Source organism: Erythrolamprus reginae, chromosome 1 (assembly GCF_031021105.1).
Source record: "Erythrolamprus reginae isolate rEryReg1 chromosome 1, rEryReg1.hap1, whole genome shotgun sequence".
In the NCBI taxonomy this organism is placed as follows: domain Eukaryota; kingdom Metazoa; phylum Chordata; class Lepidosauria; order Squamata; family Dipsadidae; genus Erythrolamprus; species Erythrolamprus reginae.
This window is the reverse complement of record NC_091950.1, coordinates 43,995,737-44,020,637: the sequence shown is the minus strand read 5'-3', so window position 1 is coordinate 44,020,637 and position 24,901 is coordinate 43,995,737. Positions and strand designations below refer to the sequence as shown.

Sequence of the window (24,901 nt, the reverse complement as noted above, 5' to 3'; positions counted from 1 at the left end):
ACACGCATCCACACTGGAGCTGACATGCGGCAATACCTTGCATGCCCTCTGATATAGCTCCATGTGCCACCTGTGGCACACGTGCCATAGGTTCGCCACAAGTTACCTAGATAGACCGCCTTCTTACACATATATATATATCCCTGCACACATACACATATATCCATGTACACATAATTAAGGGGGAAATGTCCTAAATGCCACAATAGCACATGCATTTGCTTTTCCCCCCCACATTATTTCAAAATTTGTATATACATGTATATTCTATTTTTACCATGCCGTATTTACATAACAGTAGTAAAATGATCTCAATAAAAAAATAATTGGAAAACGTCATTCAGTGCTTTAATTCATTCCGTGACCAGGTTCTTAAGTAGAAACGTTCTTAAGAAGAAGCAATTTTTCCCATAGGAATCAATGTAAAAGCAAATAATGTGTGCAAACCCATTAGGAAAAAAATAAAAGCTTAGAATTTGGGTGGGAGGAGGAAGAAGAGGAGGAGGACAGTTGCTGCTGAAGGAAGAAGGTGAGGTGAAGGGAATCAAAGAAATCCAAAACTTTAATGCTTAAAAAAGAATAAAGAGGGACTCTGGGGTGGTAATGAGGAGCATGCGCCTCCCATACACCAGCGTGAGGCTGCCTCCCATACACTGCCTCCCATACACTGGCTGCTGCTGCTGCTACCTGCTGCCTCTTCTTTCCCATGCTGAAGGGCTCCCCTCTTCTCTCGCTCTGTAGCCAGCGCCTTTCCTTCACTGTGGTGACTCCTCGGCTGCTCAGAGCGAAGGGAGCGTTTCTTTTCTCTGGGCACTGGCAGAAGTTTATACCCTGTCCAAGCACCCAGAGAAAAGAAAATACTTTGTTTACTCTGGATTGCCAAAGCCTCCTTAAGAGCCACCAAAAGGCTCCTCTGGCAGACCAGAAAAGCCCAAGATGGCCAGGATTAAAGGGGGAATGGCAAGAAACTGGCCGGGCCTTCATGCTGCTCTCAAATTTCCTGGAAAAAATTTCCGGGCTCAGGTTCTTAAATAGAAAATGATTCTTAAGTAGAGGCAAAAAAATCTTGAACACTCGGTTCTTATCTAGAAAAGTTCTCAAGTAAAGGCGTTCTTAAGTAGAAGTACCACTGTAGTTTTATTCCCCACCCCACTTCTTTGCAAGTTGAGTTGGTCCTTGACTTATTCCACCACTGCGTCTGCCAAATCAACATGGTTGTATCATGTGTCTTAGGGCAGAAATCCTAGCAATCACAGCCTCGTGGTTCATTAAGGGAGTACCCAATCTAATCTAAACTGTACTGGACTTGGTCCCTTCTCAGCTCCAAGTCTCAAAAGGGAAGGGACTGTCTCAAAATCTCTCCCCATATCTGGTCTTTGGCCATCCTGTGCCCTACCTTTCAAGACAGCAAGCAGCCCCAGATTCACATGGCTCTGGGACTATTACCATGCCCCAGGAAGCAACAGTCTCTCACCATTCTGCACTTTAACACCCCAATTTATCTTCCCCATCTTCTTATTCCCAGTGCTGATGAGGAAGGCATGCCTACCTTGTCCCTTGTCCACAGGCAGAAAAAGCAAGCCAGCAAAAGGAAGCCCCTTTGTGCACAGTTGACAAAAGCAAGCCCATTTGCACCATACTGGTGGGTCAGGTCAGGCTGGGGTAGGTTTCCTGGCGTGCTGCAGATCTATAGCCATTTCTTGCTTGCTTCTGCTTCTTATGGTATAGGAGGAAGCCCAGCGCAGCTGCATGGCACATTGTTTCCACCAGCTTTATGCAAAAGGGTTTGCTTTTACCAGATTGCTTTTGCTAGCTTCGTAGTGGGACTTCTTGGCATGAAAGACCAGGTCATTATTGCTTTGACAGCAGTAGGAGCAAGAAAAAGAAAGGGTAAACTGGGGCGGCAGAGCACAGAAAAGCGGAGGCCAGAAAGGTATAAATAGAGGTGGTGGGGAGGAATAGGTAGGAGAGAGAAGTTGCAACACCCCTTTGATCCAAAATGCAGGCTGGCTGCCACATATCAAAATTTTTATCATGTGAACATGAGGGGGAGGGCTGCAACAGCTATAAATTTTTAATTCCATATGGTTGTAACTTTAAACAGTTAATGAGCAAATTGTTATAAGTGAGGGCTACCTGTAATAGCTTACTTAATACCTGTGTCAAACAAGGCAGGACCACCACACACAAGCTTATATATCAAAAGAAATAAATAAGAGATACAGAGGAAAGAAGAGCCAAAGTAAAATCAGTTCTTAAAGTGGTCTGTTGTGGTAATTAGTTTGAAGGAGAAAAGTCTGATATAACAAGCCTCTCAACGGTTCTGCCAGGGTTATCCAACAGGTCCAGCCGCTCTCTCCACTGTAGCAGGATGTCATGTGCAAAATAACAGAAAAATGAAAGTGTAGCACAATACTTCTTCTGTGTTCCAAGTGCCCTCCGTAAGCCACTTTTCCCTTTTTTGCTTCAAACATACTTGCTTCTCCAGGATATTGGAGAATGCAAAAATAGCTGTTGCAATCAATTGAATTCTCTTCCTAAAGTATTTTTTCCTTAGGAAAATTTGTCTAGGGTTTTGTCCCATGGACCTGCCTATATTATTATTATTATTATTGTTGTTATTATTATTATTATTATTATTATTTAGATTTCTATGTCAACTTTCTCAGATGACTCAGGTCGGCATACAAAATAACAAATACAGTCCAATACATGTGTATAGAAATCTAATATTAAAAATTACTATTTAAAAAACTTTAAAAAAAATTAAAAACCCATTCATACCAACACAAGCATTCATGTTTGCCTAATCAATCACTCATGGCTACAGCTAGAAATGATCTCAATACTCACGGCCCCCATGCCTGCCGGCAAAGATGCGTCTTCAAAACTTTGCAAAAGGCCAGGAGGGAGCGGGTGGTACGTATACTTTGGTGCTAAAAGGTTCTTATTATATAGGCCATGAAAGTAAGTAGCTTGATCTACTTGCCCTGATCATGGAAACTGGGCAGCAAACAAAATTTAATAAATACACCCTTAATATATTTATACCAAGATATTGCTAAATATAATAAGGTGCTTAGTTATTCAGTTAAGCCAAAGGATTTAGGTTCAGTGTAATCCACCACTGTTTTCATGTTCTTTTATACAATACCTGATGGATTATCTACACTTTTTACTTGTGGAATAATATGACCTCTGTGATAGTCTGGTTTATGGCCAAGGGTTAGATTAGTTCCTAAAGTTCATATCTAACTTGATTCATCTTGACATTAAACTTTTATGTACAGATTCGCCTAAAAGCACAACTTTCTAAGGGTGAACATATGCAACTGCTTCTTACAAAATGAAATATACATAACACATTTCTTTGCCACTGGCTGTTGCCACTCCATACATTCCAATTCACGAGTTCTGCAATACCTGCACCACAAAGCCCGGATGGCCGTCGACCTGTGTGCATCCAGTCTCTCTTCATCTGCTGCAGGAGCCTTAAAGCTGTCATGGAGACTTCATGGTTCTTATCGCCAAACTCGAGCATGTGCGCAAAACGAGGAATATATAAACATGGATCTGCCCAAAAGCAAGGAGAAATAAGTTAGTTATTACCAACCATAGCTTTTCCTCTTCTTTACAGAGCCTTCTCAGATTTACTCGACTTACAGAAAACAGTCCTATTATTTCTCCAGCTGTAGACATGAGTTTGTGTTTACTATTAGGAATAATAATAATAATAATAATAATAATAATAATAATAATAATAATAATGGATTTCGTATTTCATCACCAGTCGGGTGCTTCCCAAGCACCTAGGATTGCGTGATGATGATGATGATGATGATGATGATATTAATAATAATAATAATAATAATAATAATAATAATTTATTAGATTTGTACGCCGCCCCTCTCCGAGGACTCGGGGCGACTCACAACAACATAAACAGTGTACAAATCCAATTTTAAAATGCAATTTAAAACCCTTATAATAAAATAAAATAATCACACAACCAATCAAACTATACACCAGCCTTGACAATTGGGGTATGTGTTAGTTTCTCCATGCCTGGCGGCAAAGATGAGTTTTTAATAACTTACGAAAGGCAAGGAGGGTGGGGGCAGTCCTAATCTCTTGGGGGAGTTGGTTCCAGAGGGCCAGGACCACCACAGAGAAGGCTCTCCCCCTGGGTCCCGCCAGATGACATTGTTTAGTCGACGGGACCCGGAGAAGGCAACTCTGTGGGACCTAATCGGCCGCTGGGATTCGTGCGGCAGAAGGCGGTCTCGGAGGTATTCTGGTCTGATGCCATGTAGGGTTTTGTAATGTTTTCCTGACTATCTCTTCCCTCTGGAACTCTCAGCACTATTTTCCCCCTTGCTCCAATCAGATATACAAGGACTACAAGGAGAATGGGCATTATTCAAAATTCACCATTAGGACAGGTTTGACAACAAACAGCTTTCAGTGAACTGAAAGACACCAAATGTCACATCACACACACACACACACATCAATCTCTCTTTTAAAAAGGAACTGCAGGAGGTGACTACTTTGGATCAAAAAAAATTAAGGAGAGATGTTTTGCATGTTCCTTTTTATTCATTGTCTGTTTAAAACTGACCACTGTTTTTGAAACTGCAGTAGAAATAGATATAAATACTGTACTGCCATTAGTCAAATCTTGGATATTTTTGCAACACAGAAGAGCACTGGAGGAATTAGTACTAGCTAGAAAAAAGGCTGCACATTTTATATTTGGAAACCAAGTAGAACGCATTGTGACACATGATTTAAAAAAGACATATCATATTTGAGATATTCAAATATGTGTAGGTCTAATTCAGGGGTAATCAAAGTTGGCTCTTTTATGACATGTTGACTTCACATGCGGCCTTCAACTCCCAAAATTCCTAAACTAGCATGATTGGCTCAGGAATTCTGGGAGTTGAAGTCCACAAGTCATAGAAGAGCCAACCTTCCCTACCCTTGGTCTAATCAATCAATGTTGATAGCCCTTAAGGGTAATCACTAAAATTATTATTTGACTCCATATTTCCAAATCTAAGATCTGTCATAGATCAATGCAACAACTGTAGCAATGAATAATATGTACAATCACACAGACTTATCAACACCATTCCTGGTCCGAATGTCCTGAGACCAAAACTTAATATAATTATAGAACTATACTGTAAAATTATAAACAGCATGAAAAATTGGGAATTATAATCCCAAACATGCTTGGGAAGCACCTGGATGAGGAGGCTAATACTGATGATTAATATCCTCATCTAGAAGGATGACAAGCCAGAGAAAAATCATCCCATATGCAATTTAATATTACTTGAGACTTCTTTGAAGATATCACATTAGTTAAAATTTTCACATTAACAGATGAAATTATTTTGCTTCTGCAGAAGTACAGTATTAAGTTCCTCATCTCCAAATCCATTGTATATAGATGAAAGTTTCAGCCAGCTCCAATTATTAACACAGAAACTAATTCTGCTTTCATATTTCCCTCTTTACTGAAGATTAATTTAAAGTAATCAACAGAAGCAAGCCAAAAGAATAACTTCAAAAAAAATCAACTTAAGCTTTCATAAAAAAAGTCAAATTGGTTGAGAGTTCTTCTGTATTAACAAGTATATGCCATGAAATTAACACCATTAGTGATAACTGATTTCTAGGCCTTGAAACCAGAAATATTTGAAGACAATTTTAAATGCAATGGATTATTTATCTCAAAGATACAACTTTATGCGGTATACTGCTCCATTTTGATTATATGGATTAATGTCTCCTGGATGATTTGCAGGTACAGTGCAATCACTGTCTACCTAGATTATACAGCTGCTACCTATAATTTAACGGATTTTATGCTACATTTCTATGCAGTTAACAGCATGGCTCCAAACTATAATTGTTCCCCAATATTACAGAAAAAGAAAACAAGATTTTAAGTTCATTACTTGCATATCAAATAATGATTATTTCCTACATTAGCAATTATATTCAATAGCCAAGACATTAAAATATATGCCAGGAGATAGAAGAAGCTACCAAGGTTATCAGAAGACAGCTTTGACTATGAGTATGAAATGACAGGAAATCATCATGGTTTCCAAAGCTTTTAACTGAGGAAGGATGCCAATCCTGTAATGTAGATGTCAAATATTATTGGGGGAAGGGAGTTTCACATCATAAATAGCTAAAACTATTATAATTTCACTTTTGGAATTAATCTATTTTACAATCCTAAAATAATGTACAGTGGTACCTCTACTTACAAACTTAATTCGTTCCATGACCGGGTTCTTAAGTAGAAAAGTTTGTAAGAAGAAGCTATTTTTCCCATAGGAATCAATGTAAAAGCAAATAATGCGTACGATTGGGGAAACCACAGGGAGGGCGGAGGCCCTGTTTCCTCCCAGGAGATTCCTAGAGAGGCCGCACAGAGGCCTCTCCCTGCCTTTTCCTCCCCTGTTTCCTCCCGGGGGGGGGGGGACGCTCTAGCCCCCCCTTCCTTTTCTCCTCCAGGAGCGGTTACAGTTTCGGACGCTTAGGTTTGTAAGTGGAAAATGGTTTGTGAGAAGAAAAAAAAAATCTTGAACACTCAATTCATATCTAGAGTGTAGGTGTTCGTAGGTAGAGGTACCACTGTATTTGAATCATGTTAACATGCCATATAGAATAGAATAGAAGGAAACACTACACCAGACAAATGGTTATCTAAGATTTTCTTTAAAACGTCTAGTGTTGGAGCATTCACAACTTATGAAGGCAAAAAGATTAATTGTTCTATCAGGAAATTTCTCCTTAGTTCTAACTTGCTTCTCTCCTTGATTAGTTTCCACCCATTGCTTCTTGTTCTACCCTCAGGGATTGTGGAGAATAGTTTGACTCCCTCTTCTTTGTGGCAACTCCTGAGATATTGGAATACTGCTATCATGTCTCCTCTAGTCCTTCTGTCCATTAAACTAGACATAACCAGTTCCTGCAACCATTCTTCATATGTTTGAGCCTCCAGTCCCCTAATCATGTTTGTGGCTCTTCTCTGCACTCTTTCTAGAGTCTCAACATCCTTTTGCATCGTGGCAACCAAAACTGAATGCAGTATTCCAAGTGTGGCCGTACCAAGGCATTATATAGTGATATTAATACTTCATGTGATCTTGATTCTATCTCTCTGTTAATGCAGCCTAGAACTGTGATGGCTTTTTTGGCAGCTGCTGCACCATATTTAAATGGTTGTCCACTAGGACTCCAAGGTCCCTCTCACAGTTACTACTGTTGAGCAAGGTACCATATATACTATAGCTGTGCATTTTGTTCTTCTTGCCTAAATGTAGCACCATTAAATTTCATTTTGTTAGATACCGCCCATTGTTCAAGTCTGTCAACATCCTTCTGTATCTTAAAATAATTTATACTGCCCATCTACCAAAATAATGCAGGCTAGCACACTATAACTAAACTAAGAACAACCACCTAAGAGTCAAAGTATGAAACAGAAGAGAAAATAAGTAATCAGCACTCCAAACATTAATTTCTCACTGTAAAACAGTTATGTAGTAACATGGCAGTAATAGGGGTAAAATAGCTAAGTTGCAAAAAGTCAGTATGAGGCAATAGTGGAAAAAAGAGCTATAGCAAAGTCCTTTTCAGTGGTCTCATTTGTGATGATGATAAGTCTGCATACAAATGGGAGGTTGGACAACTGGCTCTGTGGTGCAGCCAGAACAATCTGGAGCTGAACACACTTAAAACTGGAGAGAGAGATGAACGTGAATTTTAGAAAGAGTCCTCCTATTCTACCACCATCGCCTTCCAAAGCTGGCTGGATAAAAAAGTTTCATAAAAGTCAAACCGAAGACCTAATAATAACAGCAGAAAACTCAAGTAAAAAGGATTGAAACTGGGTCATCTCCTGGAACTGAATAATGTCTTTTGGCTCAAATATCTGATTATCTTGCATGTAATTATAACTACATATCATAATAAACTATTGCCTAAAGAAGACATCAGCATCTGATTACTACCTGACAAATCGTATCTGAATCCAAAATAAAATGGTGAAAGGGGAAACGTAAGGGAACTATAAACCAATAACATGCTTGCCTACAATGTTTCAAATACTTACAGGAATACAGTGATCCCCCGGGTATTGCGACCCCGATCATTGCGAAATGGCTATATGGCGATTTTGCAACCCGGAAGTAAAAACACCATCTGCGCATGCGCACCCTTTTTTCTATGGGCACGCATGCGTAGATGGCGCCGGGCAGATCAGCTGCTCGGCGGCTTCCCTAGGTCTTCCCCCTCTTGCTGGCGGGAGGGCGAGTGGCGGGCATCAGCGAGGAGTTTCCCCACCGCCCACGCAAACTCCTCGCTGCCGCCCGCCCGCCCTTCGCCCGCCCACGCCGTTCATTCTCGCCGCTTCCCAGCTGAGTCCTGAAGCGAATTCGCTTCAGGACTCAGCTGGGAAGCGGCGCGAGCGAGCGCGAGCGAACGAACGGCTTGTCCGCCACCCGCCCACCCTTCGCCCGCCCACGCCGTTCATTCTCGCCGCTTCCCAGCTGAGTCCTGAAGCAAATTCGCTTCAGGACTCAGCTGGGAAGCGGCGCGAGCGAGCGCGAGCGAACGGCTTGTCCGCCGCCCGCCCGCCCTTCGCCCACCCACGCCGTTCATTCTCGCCGCTTCCCAGCTGAGTCCTGAAGCAAATTCGCTTCAGGACTCAGCTGGGAAGCAGCGCGAGCGAGCGCGAGCGAACGGCTTGTCCGCCGCCCGCCCGCCCTTCGCCCGCCCACGCCGTTCATTCTCGCTGCTTCCCAGCTGAGTCCTGAAGCGAATTCGCTTCAGGACTCAGCTGGGAAGCGGCGCGAGCGAGCGGCGTGGGCGGGCGAAGGGCGGGCGAGTGGCAGCGAGGAGTTTGCGTGGGCGGTGGGGAAACCCCAGTGCCGCTTCCCAGCTGAGTCCCCTTCCCAGGAACCCCAATCTTCGGCTCCTCGCTAGCGCTGCAGAAGTAAAAACACCATCTGCGCATGCGCAGATGGTGTTTTTACTTCCGCAGCGCTACTTCGCGAAAACCCGATCATTGCTAGGGGTCCTGGAACGGAACCCTCGCAATGATCGGGGGATCACTGTAATAGCATGCAGCTCCCAAGATTATTTGGAAGAAAATATATTTCCAGTAAAACACAAAGAAAATAAAACGAAAAGCAGCTGGACAAAAGATCAAGTGCTGATTGAAAAACATGGATTGGGAGAATTATGAAAACTGAAAAACAAGTTTACATATGGTTTAGATTGATTATAAAAGGAGTTTGATTCACAACCACATAGTTGTGTCATCAAATGTACTGTATGGAAAAAACTGGTGTCAGTAAAAACATCAGAATATTTATAGAAAAATAATAATGAAATAATAGAAGATAGGTGGTTGGAAATTAAAAACATGGGCTTGTCAACATTAGGAGAGGTATCTTTCAGGGAAACCCATTATCATTCTTATCAGTCATTTTGAAGAAAACAAATTTTGGGTACTAAACAGGAAAAAATATGCTAATGAAATTATGTGTTTGCTTTCTATGGACGATCTGAAGCTTTATGGAAAATCAGAAATCAAAATTCAGTCACTGGCAAACACTATAAAACATCTGCTAAAATTGTAAATTTATCTGTAAAAATATGTAAAAATTATCATATGCCAATAATGAAAAATAGGTAAGAAGTAGTTGAAAAGGAACAGGTTAAAATATTATGGGGTTTCTCAACAAAACTAATAAAGGTCTTGGCATGTAATATACCTGGCATAACTATAGTTGAAAAGAAGGAAGTTTGGATAATTATGTGGCAATACGAGGAGAGAATAAAACAGAAGACAAAGAATTGGAGAAATACACAAAATATCTAGTAATAAAAATCAAAGTTGAAAGATTATGACAAAGAGTGGTGGTCCAAGTGGTTAGGGGTATTCCGCGTACCATACCAAAAAGCCTTGGACTACAAAATCGGTGGCTTGACAAAAATTTCAATTTGTCCATTACAAAAGGCTATACCTCTTCAACACAAATACTACTCTGATAATTTATTTATTTTATTTATTTTATTTAATTTTTATGCCGCCCTTCTCCTTAGACTCAGGGCAGCTTACAACATGTTAGCAATAGCACTTTTTAACAGAGCCAGCATATTGCCCCCACAATCTGGGTCCTCATTTTACCCACCTCGGAAGGATGGAAGGCTGAGCCAACCTCGAGCCGGTGATGAGATTTGAACCACTGACCTATAGATCTACAGTCAGCTTCAGTGGCCTGCAGTACAGCACTCTACCTGCTGCGCCACCCTGGTTCTATTATAAATTATAACATCCTAGTTTTTGCCAAGAATTTGATGTGAACAAAAGAATAATAGCTGTTGTTGAGTATATCATAATTTCATGTTCTATAGCCTAAAACCTCTATAGATAGACTATAGATAGTCCTCAACTTACAACCATTTGTGACCCTTTGAAATTACAACAGCCCTGAAAAAACTGATTTATGATTTGTTTCATATTGATGACTGTTGCAGCATTCCCATGGTCATGTGATCCAAATTTGGTCACTTGGCAACTGACAGCTAGACTGTCGCAGGGTCATGTGTTTACCATTTGTAACATTCCCAACTATGTGATTCACTTAACAACCATGGCAAAAAAGATTGTAAAATGGGATATAGCGCACTTAACTGCCTTGCTTAGCAATGGAAATTTTGGGTTCAATTATCTTGTAAATCAAGGTTATATTTAATAGACTAAGTTGTCTTCTCTTAGTTCCTAGGAAGTTAGTTACTTCTGTTAGTTACTTAGTTGTCTTCTGTTGGTTACTATTTGAGGGACACATACAATTAAAATTAAAATAATTTGTCAGATTTTGAGCTTTCAGGTTTCATGTAGGTAAACAATTTCATATATTGAGCAGTGCAGTATGATGTCAAGCAATTATCCAATTAAAAAAATATCCCATTGGTTCTTCTCAGTACCACTTTAAGAGAGGTATGACTTCTGGGAAACTAACTCAAATTAAACGACCAAGCTTTATTTTATGTTCTCCAGCTTTTCACTGGAGATACCAAATTTCTCATTTCCTCTGATGTCAATTGTTAACTATTAAATTCAACCTATGTCCTTAGCTGATGCCCTGTTGAGCAATTCCAGAAATAAAGGGCTTTGTTTGAAATGGATTTATAATTAATTAAACTTAAATAAACTGCTAAACATCAACATTTTTTATTTTCATGTGTTCAGAAAGACTATGCATGTCCATTGTCACCTACATAACATACAAATTTTCAGACAAGAGGCAGTACATTTAAAAAAAACAAAACCAGGAGACTTGAATAAATTAATATTTTTAGAGGAAATTCAAACATTCGGTTAACTATGATGGTTAGCTGCATACTGTAGATGCTACTAAATCAAATACTATAAGCTAACCTGTTTAGGAAAAAGTTAGCATTCAGATTAAAAGCAAATTGTGTACATTTTTTGACATATGTCTTAATTAGCAAGCCAAATGGCAATGCAAGAAGCTTGTCTCTGAGACAACTTGTTGCTCCATTTATATTTCTTAGCTGCAATGGGAATCGGGGTGAAGAGGAAGGCAAACATTCTTACAAAGAGAAATTCAGAGACAGAGATATACAAAGGACTGTTATGTAACACTAAGGAGCCTGTTCAGTTACGACAAGAAATAGACAGTTTCCAACTGCATAAATCTGGTACAGCAAATCCTTGAGAGGGCTGATCCCCAGATCTTTGGGAGCATGAGTTGGACTGTGCCTTCAAACCTGTTTTCATTCTTCATGCGTGAATTGCCTTTCTTCATGCAAATGATGGAGAATTATTATTTCCTGCATTCTCCTACACAGAGTAACCCTCCTCCTTGAAGAGCAAAACAAAAACAAATGCTTCCTTCCTTTATGGAAAATACTACGGACAGAATTTTATGGACAGAAAAGTTTTTCCTTTCACGACTCACCCATGTTTATAATTTTGCCTTCTGCAAAGTCAGGGACAAACTGGTGGTCTATAATATAACAAGACAAGCAGTGAAAGTTTTGTTGTTCGCCTTTAATTCAGAAACGTACAAATGATAGGCTATGATATGTGGTACAGCTAGCTGACCTTGACAGAATTAAACAGTTTGGAAGATTTAGTTCTTGGATGGGAGACCACCAGGATAGCAGCAAATCACTTAAGTAGTTATTCATGTGAATTATCTCAGTGCCTCAATTAAAAATACTCTAGGTGATATTTTTGCTGGGAGAACAAGAAGTATAATTTTGTGCAATTATTGGGAATCAATGTCAATTACTGGACTTTTTAAGAATAAAATTTACAATAGGAAAATTACACCCATGACTGAATATAATGAATGTTAATTTATTAATCTATCCATAACATTTGCACAGTTCTGTATATGAATCAAAACAATAATTCAGTAGCATTTTTAGTTTTCAGAGTATGTACACATTTTACAAATAGAAAATATCACCCTGGACAAACTACCCAACTTTCTGGAACAAATAGTAATAATAAGAAATTCTAAACTTCCAGGTATCTAAATAAAAACTAAATGGGCCAGAACTACATGGTTTCTCAGTCATTTTGTTTATAGTTTCATCTTTCAGAAGAATAAAAATATTGAGTCGCTCAGAATGGTTCTAAGTTTCAATAAGAAAGCATAGGTTGAGGAGATGAAAGCAATTACAGCTTTAAGGAGGAAGTAATTATGTCATATTGGAATTCAAAGAACTACAAAAAATAAACACATGCATACATGTGCATTAAATTTCAAGACAGCCATATCAAGTGTTGGAGAAGCACTATTCTTTGGGCAGAAATCCAGAGGGGAAAAGGAATGCAAGGGAATTGGGAATTTCTCAAATTAAGATACTTGAAGTACAGTCCATACACCATTCCTGCCAGGAATGAAAGTGGAGACAACTTGTATGTACTTTCTGAAAGAGTAGAAATGTTAGGATCATGCATTTGGGGGGAGGGGGGTGATAAATTTACTCAATGCAGGACTATCAGAAAATTCTCTTAACTTCTCTCCTTAGAACACTATGGAGCCTCTTGATGTATCTGTCAACTTAGCACCATTAAGATGTATGGACTTCAACATGGCTGCCTGGGGAATTCTGGGAGTTAATGTTGCCAAAGTTGGGAAATACTACTTTATGTGATACATTTGTAAATTCACAGAGGACAGATGAAACACCAAAGTATTGGAGAAGGGCAAAATCTTGAACAATTTATTATTATTATTATTATTATTATTATTATTATTATTATTATTATTATTATTATTAATTAATTAATTAATTAATTAATTAGATTTGTATGCCACCCTTCTCTGAAGAATCGGAGACATTAACTGAAACCCAGTCTGCTCAATGTCAGTAATTAGCAGTAGAGCAGTAGAATATTTTTTTAAAAAATATATCAATAGCAATAAGACACATATTTCGAAGCGGTTTATAGAATCAGCTTATTGCCTCCAACAATCTGGGTCCTCAACTTGACCGACGTTGAGCCGGTAGTGAGATTTGAACTGCTGAAGTACAGCTAGCTGAAGTGCTGCACTCTAACCGCTGCGCCACCGCGGCAATACTCGCTGAGAGCTAGCTTTGTTAAGTTTCTTACACCAAAGCTGCAGCAAGTACCAAAAAAAAAAAATGCAGCCTTAAAACAATAACATTTATTTTGGCTGCGACTTCCCGGACATTTTTTTTATTTTTTTTCTGGATAAGGTATTAAGGTCTGAAGTTTCTTTCTTTCTCTCTCTCTCTCACACACACTCACACACACACCACCAGTTTCCAAGCTGTTTCAAGCTGTTAAGGACGAAATGAGACATAGGACTCTCAGCGTTCGAAGAATTTGAGGGAAAAACTCTCCAGTTTTTGCCGGTACCCTTTGATAACTCCGCCTCGTTTTCGGGCTGATAAAGTTTGGGGGGGAAAGTATCGCTTTCGGCAGACACCCCCATTCCCCCCCCAAAAAGCTTTTGCCCAAAAGGGGAAGGAGTTCAAACGGAGCCAGAAAAGCTGCCTTGAAAAGGAGCATTGTGTGAGGGGACGGCCAGAAAAGGAGCTTGGGCGCCCTCGCTAGGCCGCCCAGCAAAGGCTGGGAAAGACGAGGCGCTGCCTCCCGCCTAACCGAGGCCGCCCGCCCGCCCGTGCCTTCCGCTTCCATAATCATGGCTTCTCTTGACTCCACGGATGAGCCCGCGGTGCAAAACTTTCCCGACTGGGTTCGGGCAAAGGGACGCCTGGTGAGAGAGGGAGAAAGAAAGAAAGCGGCCGGGGATCCCCTGCTTCCTACTGGGAGAATTGCAGGGAGGGGGTGCGCGATGGAGAGGAGAGAGTGGGGGGAAGAGAGGGAGATGCTAAGATCGGCGCCGCAGCGGAAGTTTTATTTTAACTACAGGATCTATAGCTGGCGCTCGACGAGGGCTGCCTCGAGCGATTTCCTAAAAGATCTCTAAGAGATCTCTCCCCCTCCCCCCACTACGATCCACCCATTTTCCTATTTTGCAAACGGCCCAACATTAAAAAAGCGCCCTTCGCTTAACATGGCACCGGAGCCGATGCTAGGGCAGAATTCACACACCGGCCGCCTTTCTTAACACCTCCTCCTACCCCGGGTCGCCTTTGGGGGAGCAAAAGAGGCGAAGCTCAGACGAGATCTCCCCGGGGTGGATGAGGGTGTTGAAGGGTGGTTGTGAGGAGAAATTCCCCAAGCAACCGAAAGGGAGGGAGGGAAGGAGCCGGCTTTCCAATTGATAATATAAATAATAAACGTATTATAAATAATAATCATAAAACTTTCCTTCTTCTCGGAAGGAATAGCGACCCCTTTCTATACGGATTTAACTTCTGGAAGAGTTTCCTGCGACTCCTTTTGAGGGGGAAAGGGCGGTTGTGGAAAGGGAGGGCGGGAAGGAGGGTGTTAACGTTAACGGTGTTCACTCCCAAACTGCTCCGCCGCAGCAGGGTATTTTTTTTTATTTTTTTTATTTATTTTTATTTATTTGGCGTGTGTCCGCTCGCGCGTGCACTTATCTCCCCTCCACCCCTCAACAGCGAGAGAGAAATTTTGGGTTTCCTGTAAATGGAGGAGAGAGACTGGATTGATGTGAGGGGAGAGAGCGCGCGGGGGGGGGGGACAGGGAGGGGGGAAGAAGGCGTGTGGGCGGTTCGATAGCGCGAGCGAAGAATGACATATTGTCTAGCAAAAGAAAGGCCCGCCCTCCCCTCGTTCCCATTTCGCCATTGGAGCAGCCGCCGATGACGCGCGAGCGCCGCCGATGACTATTTGAGGAGGAGGAGGCGGCAGCGGCAGCAACATCGCGAAGAGAAGTGGCGGTGCGCTAAACAACAGCGGAGAGACGGGGAGGAAGCACGTACGCGCGAGGAGCGCGCGCACACACACAAACACGGACGGACGGTCCTTTGCAAAAAGCCACGGCTCCCGCTTGACTTTTCGAAGTGTGTAAAGGGGAGAAAAGGAGACCACGCAGCCGCGTCAGGAGGCGAGAAGAAAAAAAGACGCATGTCCAGTTCAGCGGCTGCGGGAAGCACCGGGACTCCTCCAGCGTTGAAGAGGATGCGTCCCTCTCCTGCAGCTCGGCCTGGCCAGGCTCGCTTTTGAAAGCCAAAAAGGGACATTAAAAAAACTTCGGCTCGTAAAAAGAAAAAAAAGCGGCCGGATCGTCTGCCTCTCTCTCTCTCTTTCGTGGCCTCTCGGATTTTATCGCTCGGGAGGATTTTGCAACCCGAATCGTTGGGATAGTAATAACACCAAGCGACCCTCAGCGGAGATCTCCAGTTTGCTTCGCGGATGTTCGCCCATTGCACGTCGGAAGAGGGCCGAAAACCGGCTTTCGCGTGTCCTCCAGCCTCGCCTTGGCAGAAGTTTCCATCGCCCGGGGCCTGACGGCAGTTCTCGCCTCTTCGAGTCGAAGCGGCACCTTCGGACTTCCCGCGGCGGGATCCGGCCAAGTCCTGCCCCGCGGCGGCTTGAAGCTGCGGAGCGCCTTGCAAAGCATCCCCGCAGCCTCTCCTCCTTCCCTCCCCGCCGCCAGGTGAGCGATGAGTCATTAAAAGCATCGTCGCTGCGCCACCAGCCGGAACACAAAAAGATGCTTCAGTCTGAGGCGCTGTAGTTTTGAGGTTTTTTGTGTGCCGTCCTTGCGAGGCTGGTGGTTGTGGTGGTTTTAAACCTTATTCCGGAGCGAGAGAGCGCGCTCGGCTAGATGGCCGCGGAGGGGGCGCCCTCCCGCTGATGCCCCTCCTGGACCATGGTTGCTTCCATGGACGGCGGATCATGAAGTGTTTGACTTTCTTTCTTCTGCTTCCAGAGACCTTAAAGAAGTCCAAAAAGAGCGTCCGGGCCAACGGCAAAGGGCCATCATGTTATGAGATCTTGCCCCTGGGCCTCAAAAAGAAGATGGCTGCGGAACTTTACCCTGCCAGCGCCAATACCAACCTCGCAAACAGCAATCACGCCGCCGCCAACACCAAGAAAAACGCCCTTCAGTTCCAGCAGAGCGCGCAGCCCCCGCCGCCGCTGCCGCTGCAAAACCTCAACAACAACAACGTGGAGAGCGCTAACTGGCAGTCCTGCCACCCCACCCTGCGAGAGAGGTAAGCGGCCCGGAGAAGGAAACGCGCTGTGAGGCGGCGGGAGGAAGAAGGAAGGGCAGCTTAAAAAAGGCAGAGGGGTTTGGGAAGCCAAAAAGCTTCGGCGCTCACTGCAAAGAACCGGGGCGTGAACTTTGTGCTTGGCTTCCTTTGAAAGGGCCCTCCCGCTCCCGTTGCAGGAAGAGGCAGTGGAAATTCACCTGTCTGGTACAACCGAGAGGGGGTCACCTCTTGTGATGGTGAGGGGAATTGAAGAAATTAGGGAGGGGGGGATAACTTAGCTGTATGGTTGTAAATTGAATGGATGTGGATGATTGTTTTAAATATTGGGGGTTTATATTCGATTTTAGACTAGTTAGTTAAAACTGGTCTAAAATCTAATATAAAACTGTTGGATTTCTTATGTGCTTCTTTTTGTATTTATCCCTGCTTTGTAAGCCACCCTGAGTCTACAGTGAAGGGCGGTCTAGATAGAAAACAATCAATCAATCAAATAAATAAATAAATAAATAAGCCTTGTTAAGATTTAGATGAACTTCTGCCTAGAAATCAAATAAATAAATAAATAAATAGGCCTCGTTAAGATTTGGATGAGCTCCTGCCTAGAAATCAATCAAATAAATAAATAAAACAAACAAACAAACAACCTCATTAAGATTTGGATGAGATCCTTCAAAGGGAATGCCAGAGTTGTAGACTTAACTAGGAAGCTCAAACGTCTTGGAAGGCCTGTTTCTGTGGTCCAGTGGGGGCAGCAAAGAAAACTGCATTGGGTGTTCACGAACCACGCTAGTTAGTCAGTTAGGCATGTTTCTTTGCTACTTGGTGCTACTTGCCCTGTTCTGGTCACAAGCCAACACAGGAGAGAGCTATTGATGTAATGATTGAAACAGTGCCAAAAGGATGGGGGGAATGGGTAGCCTGCATTGATTGGGAGGGGAGAAGAAAGCGTATATAGGATGGCAAGGGTAGAGGTGTTGGGGTTACTTATGGTTCCGTTTTGTAAACCTACAGAAACGCGCTGATGTTCAACAGTGAACTTATGGCTGATGTGCATTTCATTGTGGGCCCAGTGGGGGCAGCAAAGAAAGTTCCTGCTCACAAGGTTGGTGGGGTCTTTTCTATTCGTGCCATGTAGGTGAATTGTATTAAAAGATCCTTGTCCTTTTAACTCAGTGAGGACGTTATTGCACAAATGCAACAAAACCAATTGCTTAAAAATATCGGAATATCAGCAGTTTTGGTAGTTCGGGTGTTAGGTTGACTCAGCCTTCCATCCTTCCGAGATCAGTAAAACGAAGACCCAGATTGTTGGGGGCAATATGCTGACTCTGTAAACTCTTTAGAGAAGGCTGTACAGCACAATGAAGCTCTATATAAAACTAAGTGCCATTGCTATGTATTTCCTTGCAGTTAATCTGCAGTTGAGTCACAGTAGGGGGAGGGAAGCGGAGGGATCCAAATTCTTAACAGCGGGTTTCAAAAAAAATGTGCTGATATATTCTGATCTAAACCATTATAGCTAATTGGGAGATGGGAAAATTAATGTATTTGATTCTCTGCCTACCAATCCCTGACTTCAAATTTATAATTTTCAATGCAGTATGTATTGGCAGTGGGTAGTTCGGTCTTCTACGCAATGTTTTATGGAGATCTTGCAGAGGTCAAGTCTGAAATCCATATACCAGATGTAGAACCTGCTGCTTTCCTAATCTTATTAAAGTAAGTAGCAATTAAGACAAGTTACTAATTGCATGACTTTTTAAACCAAAAATTTAAGGAACATGAATGGAAAAAAGTTAAAAATCATTTTTAAAAATGTAAAGCTGTAACTAAGAGTTGTGTATTTTTCTTTTTTAAAAAGGGAATCTTTTTATATTCATAGGTACATGTATAGTGATGAAATCGAGCTGGAAGCAGACACTGTGCTTGCTACACTATACGCAGCCAAGAAATACATTGTCCCAGCCTTAGCCAAAGCTTGCGTCAATTTTCTGGAGACTAGCTTAGAGGCCAAGAATGCTTGCGTTTTGCTGTCTCAGAGCAGGCTCTTTGAGGAACCAGAGCTGACACAACGCTGCTGGGAAGTCATTGATGCTCAAGCTGAAATGGCACTGAAATCAGAGGGATTTTGTGAAATAGATCAACAGACGCTAGAGATCATTGTGATGCGGGAAGCGCTAAACACCAAGGAGGTCGTGGTGTTCGAGGCAGTTCTGAACTGGGCTGAGGCTGAATGCAAGCGACAAGGGCTGCCAATTACACCAAGGAACAAGAGGAATGTATTAGGGAAAGCTTTATACTTGGTTAGGATTCCAACCATGACTTTGGAAGAGTTTGCCAATGGGGCTGCTCAGTCTGACATCCTGACCCTTGAGGAAAGACATAATATTTTCTTGTGGTATACTGCTGCAAATAAACCGAAGTTAGAATTTCCACTAACAAAGCGGAAAGGACTTGCACCTCAAAGATGCCATCGATTTCAATCATCTGCATATCGCAGCAATCAATGGAGGTACCGGGGACGGTGTGACAGTATCCAGTTTGCTGTAGATAAAAGGATATTTATAGCAGGACTGGGACTCTATGGGTCAAGTTGTGGAAAAGCTGAATACACCGTTAAAATTGAACTGAAAAGGTTAGGCACCGTACTTGCCCAGAATCTGACAAAGTTTACATCCGATGGATCTAGTAACACTTTCTCAGTATGGTTTGAGCATCCTGTGCAGGTTGAGCAAGACACCTTTTACAATGTAAGTGCCATTCTAGATGGCAATGAACTCAGCTATTTTGGACAAGAGGGAATGACTGAAGTACAGTGTGGGAAAGTGACATTCCAATTCCAGTGTTCCTCAGACAGCACCAATGGCACAGGAGTGCAAGGAGGACAAATACCTGAACTCATTTTCTACGCATGATGCATTTCACTTAGATTGTATTCCAGGGCTGTTCTGCATATTAATAGATACTCTGATCTGACTGAAAGACTGCAGAGCAGGTCAGAGTATTAAATAGTACTTATCTATTTACCATCAGGCTATGAAACTAAGTGAAGGAATGCTCTTGAATTTAATCTTATTTTATTTATTCATAAGCTATTTGACTTAATTATTAAGCTGCTGTATGCAGAGTAAGAAATGTTTTAAAAAATTGCACAAGAAGTGCATTTATTTTGTATATAGACAACTAACGGCTGAGACTGACTCAACTAGAATGTTATAAAGTAGAGCAGTTTGAGAATCTGTTGAATATAAAACATTTTTACTTGTCCTAAATTCTTATGTGCTTTGGTCATTATTAATCCTCTGATACTTGAACCACATCAATATATGCAGAAATAGTAGCACTTTTTTAAAGATGAAACCTAAAGTGCTATAATTCCACACCTATTTCTGTAAGCAAAACCTCTTACTAAGAAGAAACATCTGAAACTAAGATTGCACTACAGAACAAACATTTATTTTTATATAGCATTAGTGGAAATGTTTGTCCCTAAAACATAACCAGTAAAAAAAATATAATTTCCTAGGAGATGAAGTTCTTTTGATACAAACATGTGTACAAAAAAAAGGTATGCGTAAAATTTCAGAATTCTGTGACACAGTTACAGAATCTATAGTATAATCAAATTATTATACAATGCTTTCCTTTTAACCAATGAAAGCCAGTTCACATTGGCTGTATTCGTAGATCATGATTAATCTACCGCACAACACCAATCAAGTTTTGTATTGATATAGCTGCCAGGCTCTTATTTGATTTATTTAACCATATTGCATAGAAACAGGCCTGAAAGTGTTTTCAGAATCTCAGTCCTTTGTTTACAGAATGGTAAAGTAATAACTACAGACAGGCAGCTATTTCCGCTCACAAAATAATTTTCACTGCTCTGTCCCATGTGTCCAAACTGATTTGTCACAGATCATGTAATGAAATGTAATAATAATCACATTCACTTGATTTTCAATGTCAGAATACTACAGGAGTCTACTTGGAACACCATTCTGAGTAAGTAAACTGAGGATCAAGCTGTTAAATTTAGTCTTTATAATTTAATAATCCCCCAGGAGGAGACTGTCAGCCATCTGTATATGTAACTATAGAGACAACCCAAGAGGCAAGCAACAAAGCTATCACAAAGTGTTATCTTGCAGCTACTGCACTCTACAAAATGAGATTTACTTAGTATCCTTTCTACTCCTGTTTATCCAGCAATGGCTATGTGTGCTTATCAGGCCACAGGCATTTAACTGGACAATATATGAATTAGGATAAGTCAAAAAAGTAATACAGTATCTACCAAGATCTAAAGGAGTTTATGAACGATGTAACCAAGGGGATTCCGGGTTTTCCGTGATACATTTCTACTATAAGAGGAAACTTCACAAATATTTAACTGAAATATGGGTATATAAAATGCCCAATATAGTTCCTTTTGTAACCTTTTCAATCTAAAATTACAAGATAAAAGCAAATACCCTTTCAATCTCAATACTGTGCTAAATTCATATATTAAAATGTATGATATTAACATGATAACATTAATAGTGTCTGATCCGTCTCTGAAAATTTAAAATTCCTGATAAAGAGTTATAAGATCCACTTACAGGGGGTTGTACTAGAAGACCTCTGAAATAGTATCTCTGAATTATATCATAAATACTGTACATATGCTACTATGTGAAACCAACAGCATAATTATCTAACCAGCATGCACAACAAGCTAATTTAGGGAAACATCTCGCATAGCTTGCCAGCACTGTTGCTAGGAGCATTAGTCCAAACATCCCTAGTTCAAATATCTTCTCTGCCATTACAGCTCCATATGGTCACAGGCAAGCCACTTTCTCAAGGATAATGGTCTGTTTTAACATTACTCAGATAATATGCACAAAGTGCTTTAGACACACTAAAATGGTATATAAATTATTCAGAATGTCAGAAATGAATTATTCTACTTTTTGTTAGCAGTAAATTTTGGCATTTTCTAACATCACGCCACTTTCCCAGTATCTTCAGAAATTACTTAATGAAAATGTTCAGTTCATTTATGACATTCATGGTATAATGCTGTTACCACTGTTGATACATCAAAGCCTCTTAAGAACACTTTTATAGGGATTAATACCACACACTAGACAATATGGTACTAAGACAATGGTAGGGCATTTCTCTCTGTTTTCTTCAAAAGTAGCACAAGCACAATTATTTTGTCACAGAAATGTCCTTTGTGCATTTAAATTGTCTAGAGAGCTCTTACACAAAATTCATTTTTTTTAAATCATCTTTGTCAAAACAAATCATAACGGCCTGGTTTGCATACAAGTCTAAGTTATAATGAACATTTTTATAGGGATTAGTACAACACACACGAAAATATGGTGTACTAAGACAATGGTTGGGCATTTCTCTGTTTTCTTCAAAAGTAGCACAAGCACATTTTGTCACAGAAATGTTCTTTGTGCATTTAAACTCCTATCTAGAGAGCTCCTACACAACATTCATTTTTTAAAATCGTCTTTTTCAAAGCAAATCATAATGACCTGATTTGCATATAAATCTAAGTTATAATGAATAGCTTAGAAAAACTAGCAGTATAGTATGTCTAAGCATTATGCATGAACCAGGTCACAGAATCAGTGGTATATATAACATCGCTATTATAATTACTGTCCACAACTCATAATGTAGAAAGGATGATGTTTTGGATTTGGCAAAATTGCAGAAGCAGCGCTGCCCTTTTTTAACGAGACAGGCCTCAAATCCCTCTAATCAAGCTCTTTATTATTCATTCATTTTTCCTTTTCTACTTTTAATATTGTAAATCCTCATCGCATATAATCCTGGGAAAGAATATACCTTGTTTAAGCAGCTGTTGGCAAGTGCAATATTCTATATTTGGGCTATGTTCCATGATCATGCCTCTGCATGCTCTGAAGCATTATTTACCATTAAGTCCAAAGCACTTATCCTTATTTTATTTCTGTTGAATGTTAGTTCAAATACATGTTTTGTTACAGTTACTTCAAATGATGGATATAACTGGAAGAAGTCACACTGATAATAGAAGTAACTGTTTTTCGGTTTTAAGGTAAACCCTTAGCTTACATAGACAGCTTTCATTTCTAGATTCCTCCAATCTTAATTCTGAAGTATCTTTAAATACCAGTTAAACAGCCCGTGTAAGTATTTTTGAAAAACTGCCATGAAATGATGGCACAATGTAACTACATATCAAAAGCCAACTCTTATTTAAAAATACCTATAGCTGGAGCATTTATGCAGAGTTCTCTGGCCAACAGAAGGAATGTTTTTCCCAGCACGTAGACGTTCACCTGTATAAAGGGGGAAAAAACACGATTCTTTGAATTAAGAAGCCGCAGAATACCGTAAATCTGTCTTTAGATGAAATAGCCTGAAAATGATCATCTAATGTTTAAATAAGCATCAAATAAATCCCAAACTTCTCTGACACAGCCAATTACTTACCAAATTATTTAGCAAAAAACCCGCTAATAAATTGCATGTAATTTTGACTTTGTGCCACCAAAGGGTAAAACCAGGTTGCATTTATGTAAAGTAGGGTAACCTATTTTCACTGATCTCAGCAGTCCCTTTCTTTGAAAAGCTGCTTCTAAATCTTAGATGACCTTTCCAGAACAAAATGGAATACAGCACAGAGTTCATGAAAACTGAATGGGAGTAGTTTCTATGGAAGTTGTTTAAAGCTTCTCAACAGTACTAATGCAAAACTACATAAAACAGTTTTGTATTCTCCAAAAACAGATGCTTTGTCATTTTCCAAGATTCTTCTCATATGTGAACTTCTGTGTTCTTTTAATGCCCTTTATTTTTTCCTAAGCATTTTTGTTCAGGTTTACATACATATTTTAATTAGTTATGTAGCCGATTGGGTACCAGCTAAATTATAACAGTTATTGGTTACTGACATAACCAATCCAAATAAATGAAAGTTTGGTTTAATATTACTGGAATTGAAGAAGCATGGCTCCTAATTGTAAGATTGCTACCAAGTAAGATATAAAAAATGTGTTTTGATTCTTCTTCAGCAGTCCAAGTTGTCTCTTTGAAATGTATGGGAGAAAGAAGCTATATCAATCCTGTAGACAAATGCACAAACTGTAACATAACACCTGCATTATTCCAATGTATGAAAGGTAAATTTCTGAAATCAGGTGGAGGTTAAATTCCCTATGAATCATTGTCTAAGTTAACAAGAACTATCCTTCCATAAATTGCTGCAGTTTCCACAGTTTCAAAAATCTTTTCACCACGCCACATGCAATAAAAGTAAAAATAAAAACAAGGAAGCAAGCAGCCTTGCACTTTATCCTCAGAGGTTTCAAAGAGAAGTGCAAAGTAGATAAATGTTTTCCCAGGGCAAAGGGAGGAGGTGTGAAATAGTCAACTAGTATTTCCCTTACAGGACCCAAAGCATATAATCTACCAATACATGTAATTCTCAATTTTATTTTCAGTCATTGGGACAATGAAAAAATAATAATGAAATAGCAGAAAGTGTAGAGAAAAGGTCAGTATACAGTATCATCCAGAAAAACTGGATGCTAACATCCTCAAAACTGTTCAACCCATTCAGAATTTCAAAGTAGACTTTCTTAATACATCCGTGGACAGCAGGCTATGAATCATCTAATTCAAGAACTCTTGGTAACTACATTCTCCATGCTTGTTAATCATTTGTCATTCATTCATTCATTTATTTATTTGATTTGTATGCTGCCCCTCTCCGTAGACTCAGAGCAGCTCACAACAGCAATAAAACAATATACAACAAATCTAATAATTTAAAAGTCGCTAAAAAAAACCTTATTAAAAAGCAAAAACATACACACAAACAACCATGCATAAACTGTATAGGCCCGGGGGAGATGTCCCAATTCCCCCATGCCTGACAGCACAGGTGGGTTTTAAGGAGTTTACGAAAGGCAAGGAGGGTGGGGGCAGTTCTAATCTCCGGGGGGAGCTGGTTCCAGAGGGTCAGGGCTGCCACAGAGAAGGCTCTTCCCCGGGGCCCACCAAACGACATTGTTTAGTTGACGGGACCCGGAGAAGGCCAACTCTGTGGGACCTAACCGGTCTCTGGGATTCGTGCAGCAGAAGGCGGTCCCGGAGATATTCTGGTCCGATACCATGAAGGGCTTTACTGTATGCAGAACTATGCACT

General features: G+C 40.7%; 2 protein-coding genes across 6 annotated transcripts in view; one reads left to right on the top strand and one right to left on the bottom strand.

The window, feature by feature from the left end:
• The window catches only part of BRF1 (BRF1 general transcription factor IIIB subunit), a 319,000-nt gene that overhangs the window by 159,045 nt on the left and 135,054 nt on the right, over nucleotides 1-24,901 (bottom strand). Inside the window, exons 5-6 of one of the 2 annotated variants that reach the window (XM_070751063.1) lie at nucleotides 22,958-23,030; nucleotides 3,424-3,573 (exon numbers count right to left, since the gene is read on the bottom strand). In XM_070751063.1, coding sequence (XP_070607164.1) covers nucleotides 3,424-3,573; nucleotides 22,958-23,030 — 223 coding nt within the window. Of the gene's footprint in view, nucleotides 1-3,423; nucleotides 3,574-12,023; nucleotides 12,066-22,957; nucleotides 23,031-24,901 lie in introns of those variants that run through there. The other variant, XM_070751072.1, reaches the window with a different exon arrangement.
• BTBD6 (BTB domain containing 6) lies at nucleotides 13,775-19,970 on the top strand. Of its 4 annotated transcripts, XM_070751092.1 has the most exons (5): nucleotides 13,775-16,136; nucleotides 16,413-16,698; nucleotides 17,710-17,800; nucleotides 18,299-18,417; nucleotides 18,581-19,970. In XM_070751092.1, the coding sequence occupies exons 2-5, from the start codon at nucleotides 16,502-16,504 to the stop codon at nucleotides 19,611-19,613; spliced, it is 1,440 nt and encodes a 479-aa protein (XP_070607193.1). In that variant the 5' UTR covers nucleotides 13,775-16,136; nucleotides 16,413-16,501; the 3' UTR covers nucleotides 19,614-19,970. The 4 variants fall into 4 exon arrangements, with proteins under 4 accessions (XP_070607193.1, XP_070607184.1, XP_070607204.1 ...); XM_070751083.1 differs by having other exon boundaries at nucleotides 14,190-16,698; XM_070751112.1 differs by having other exon boundaries at nucleotides 15,435-16,934.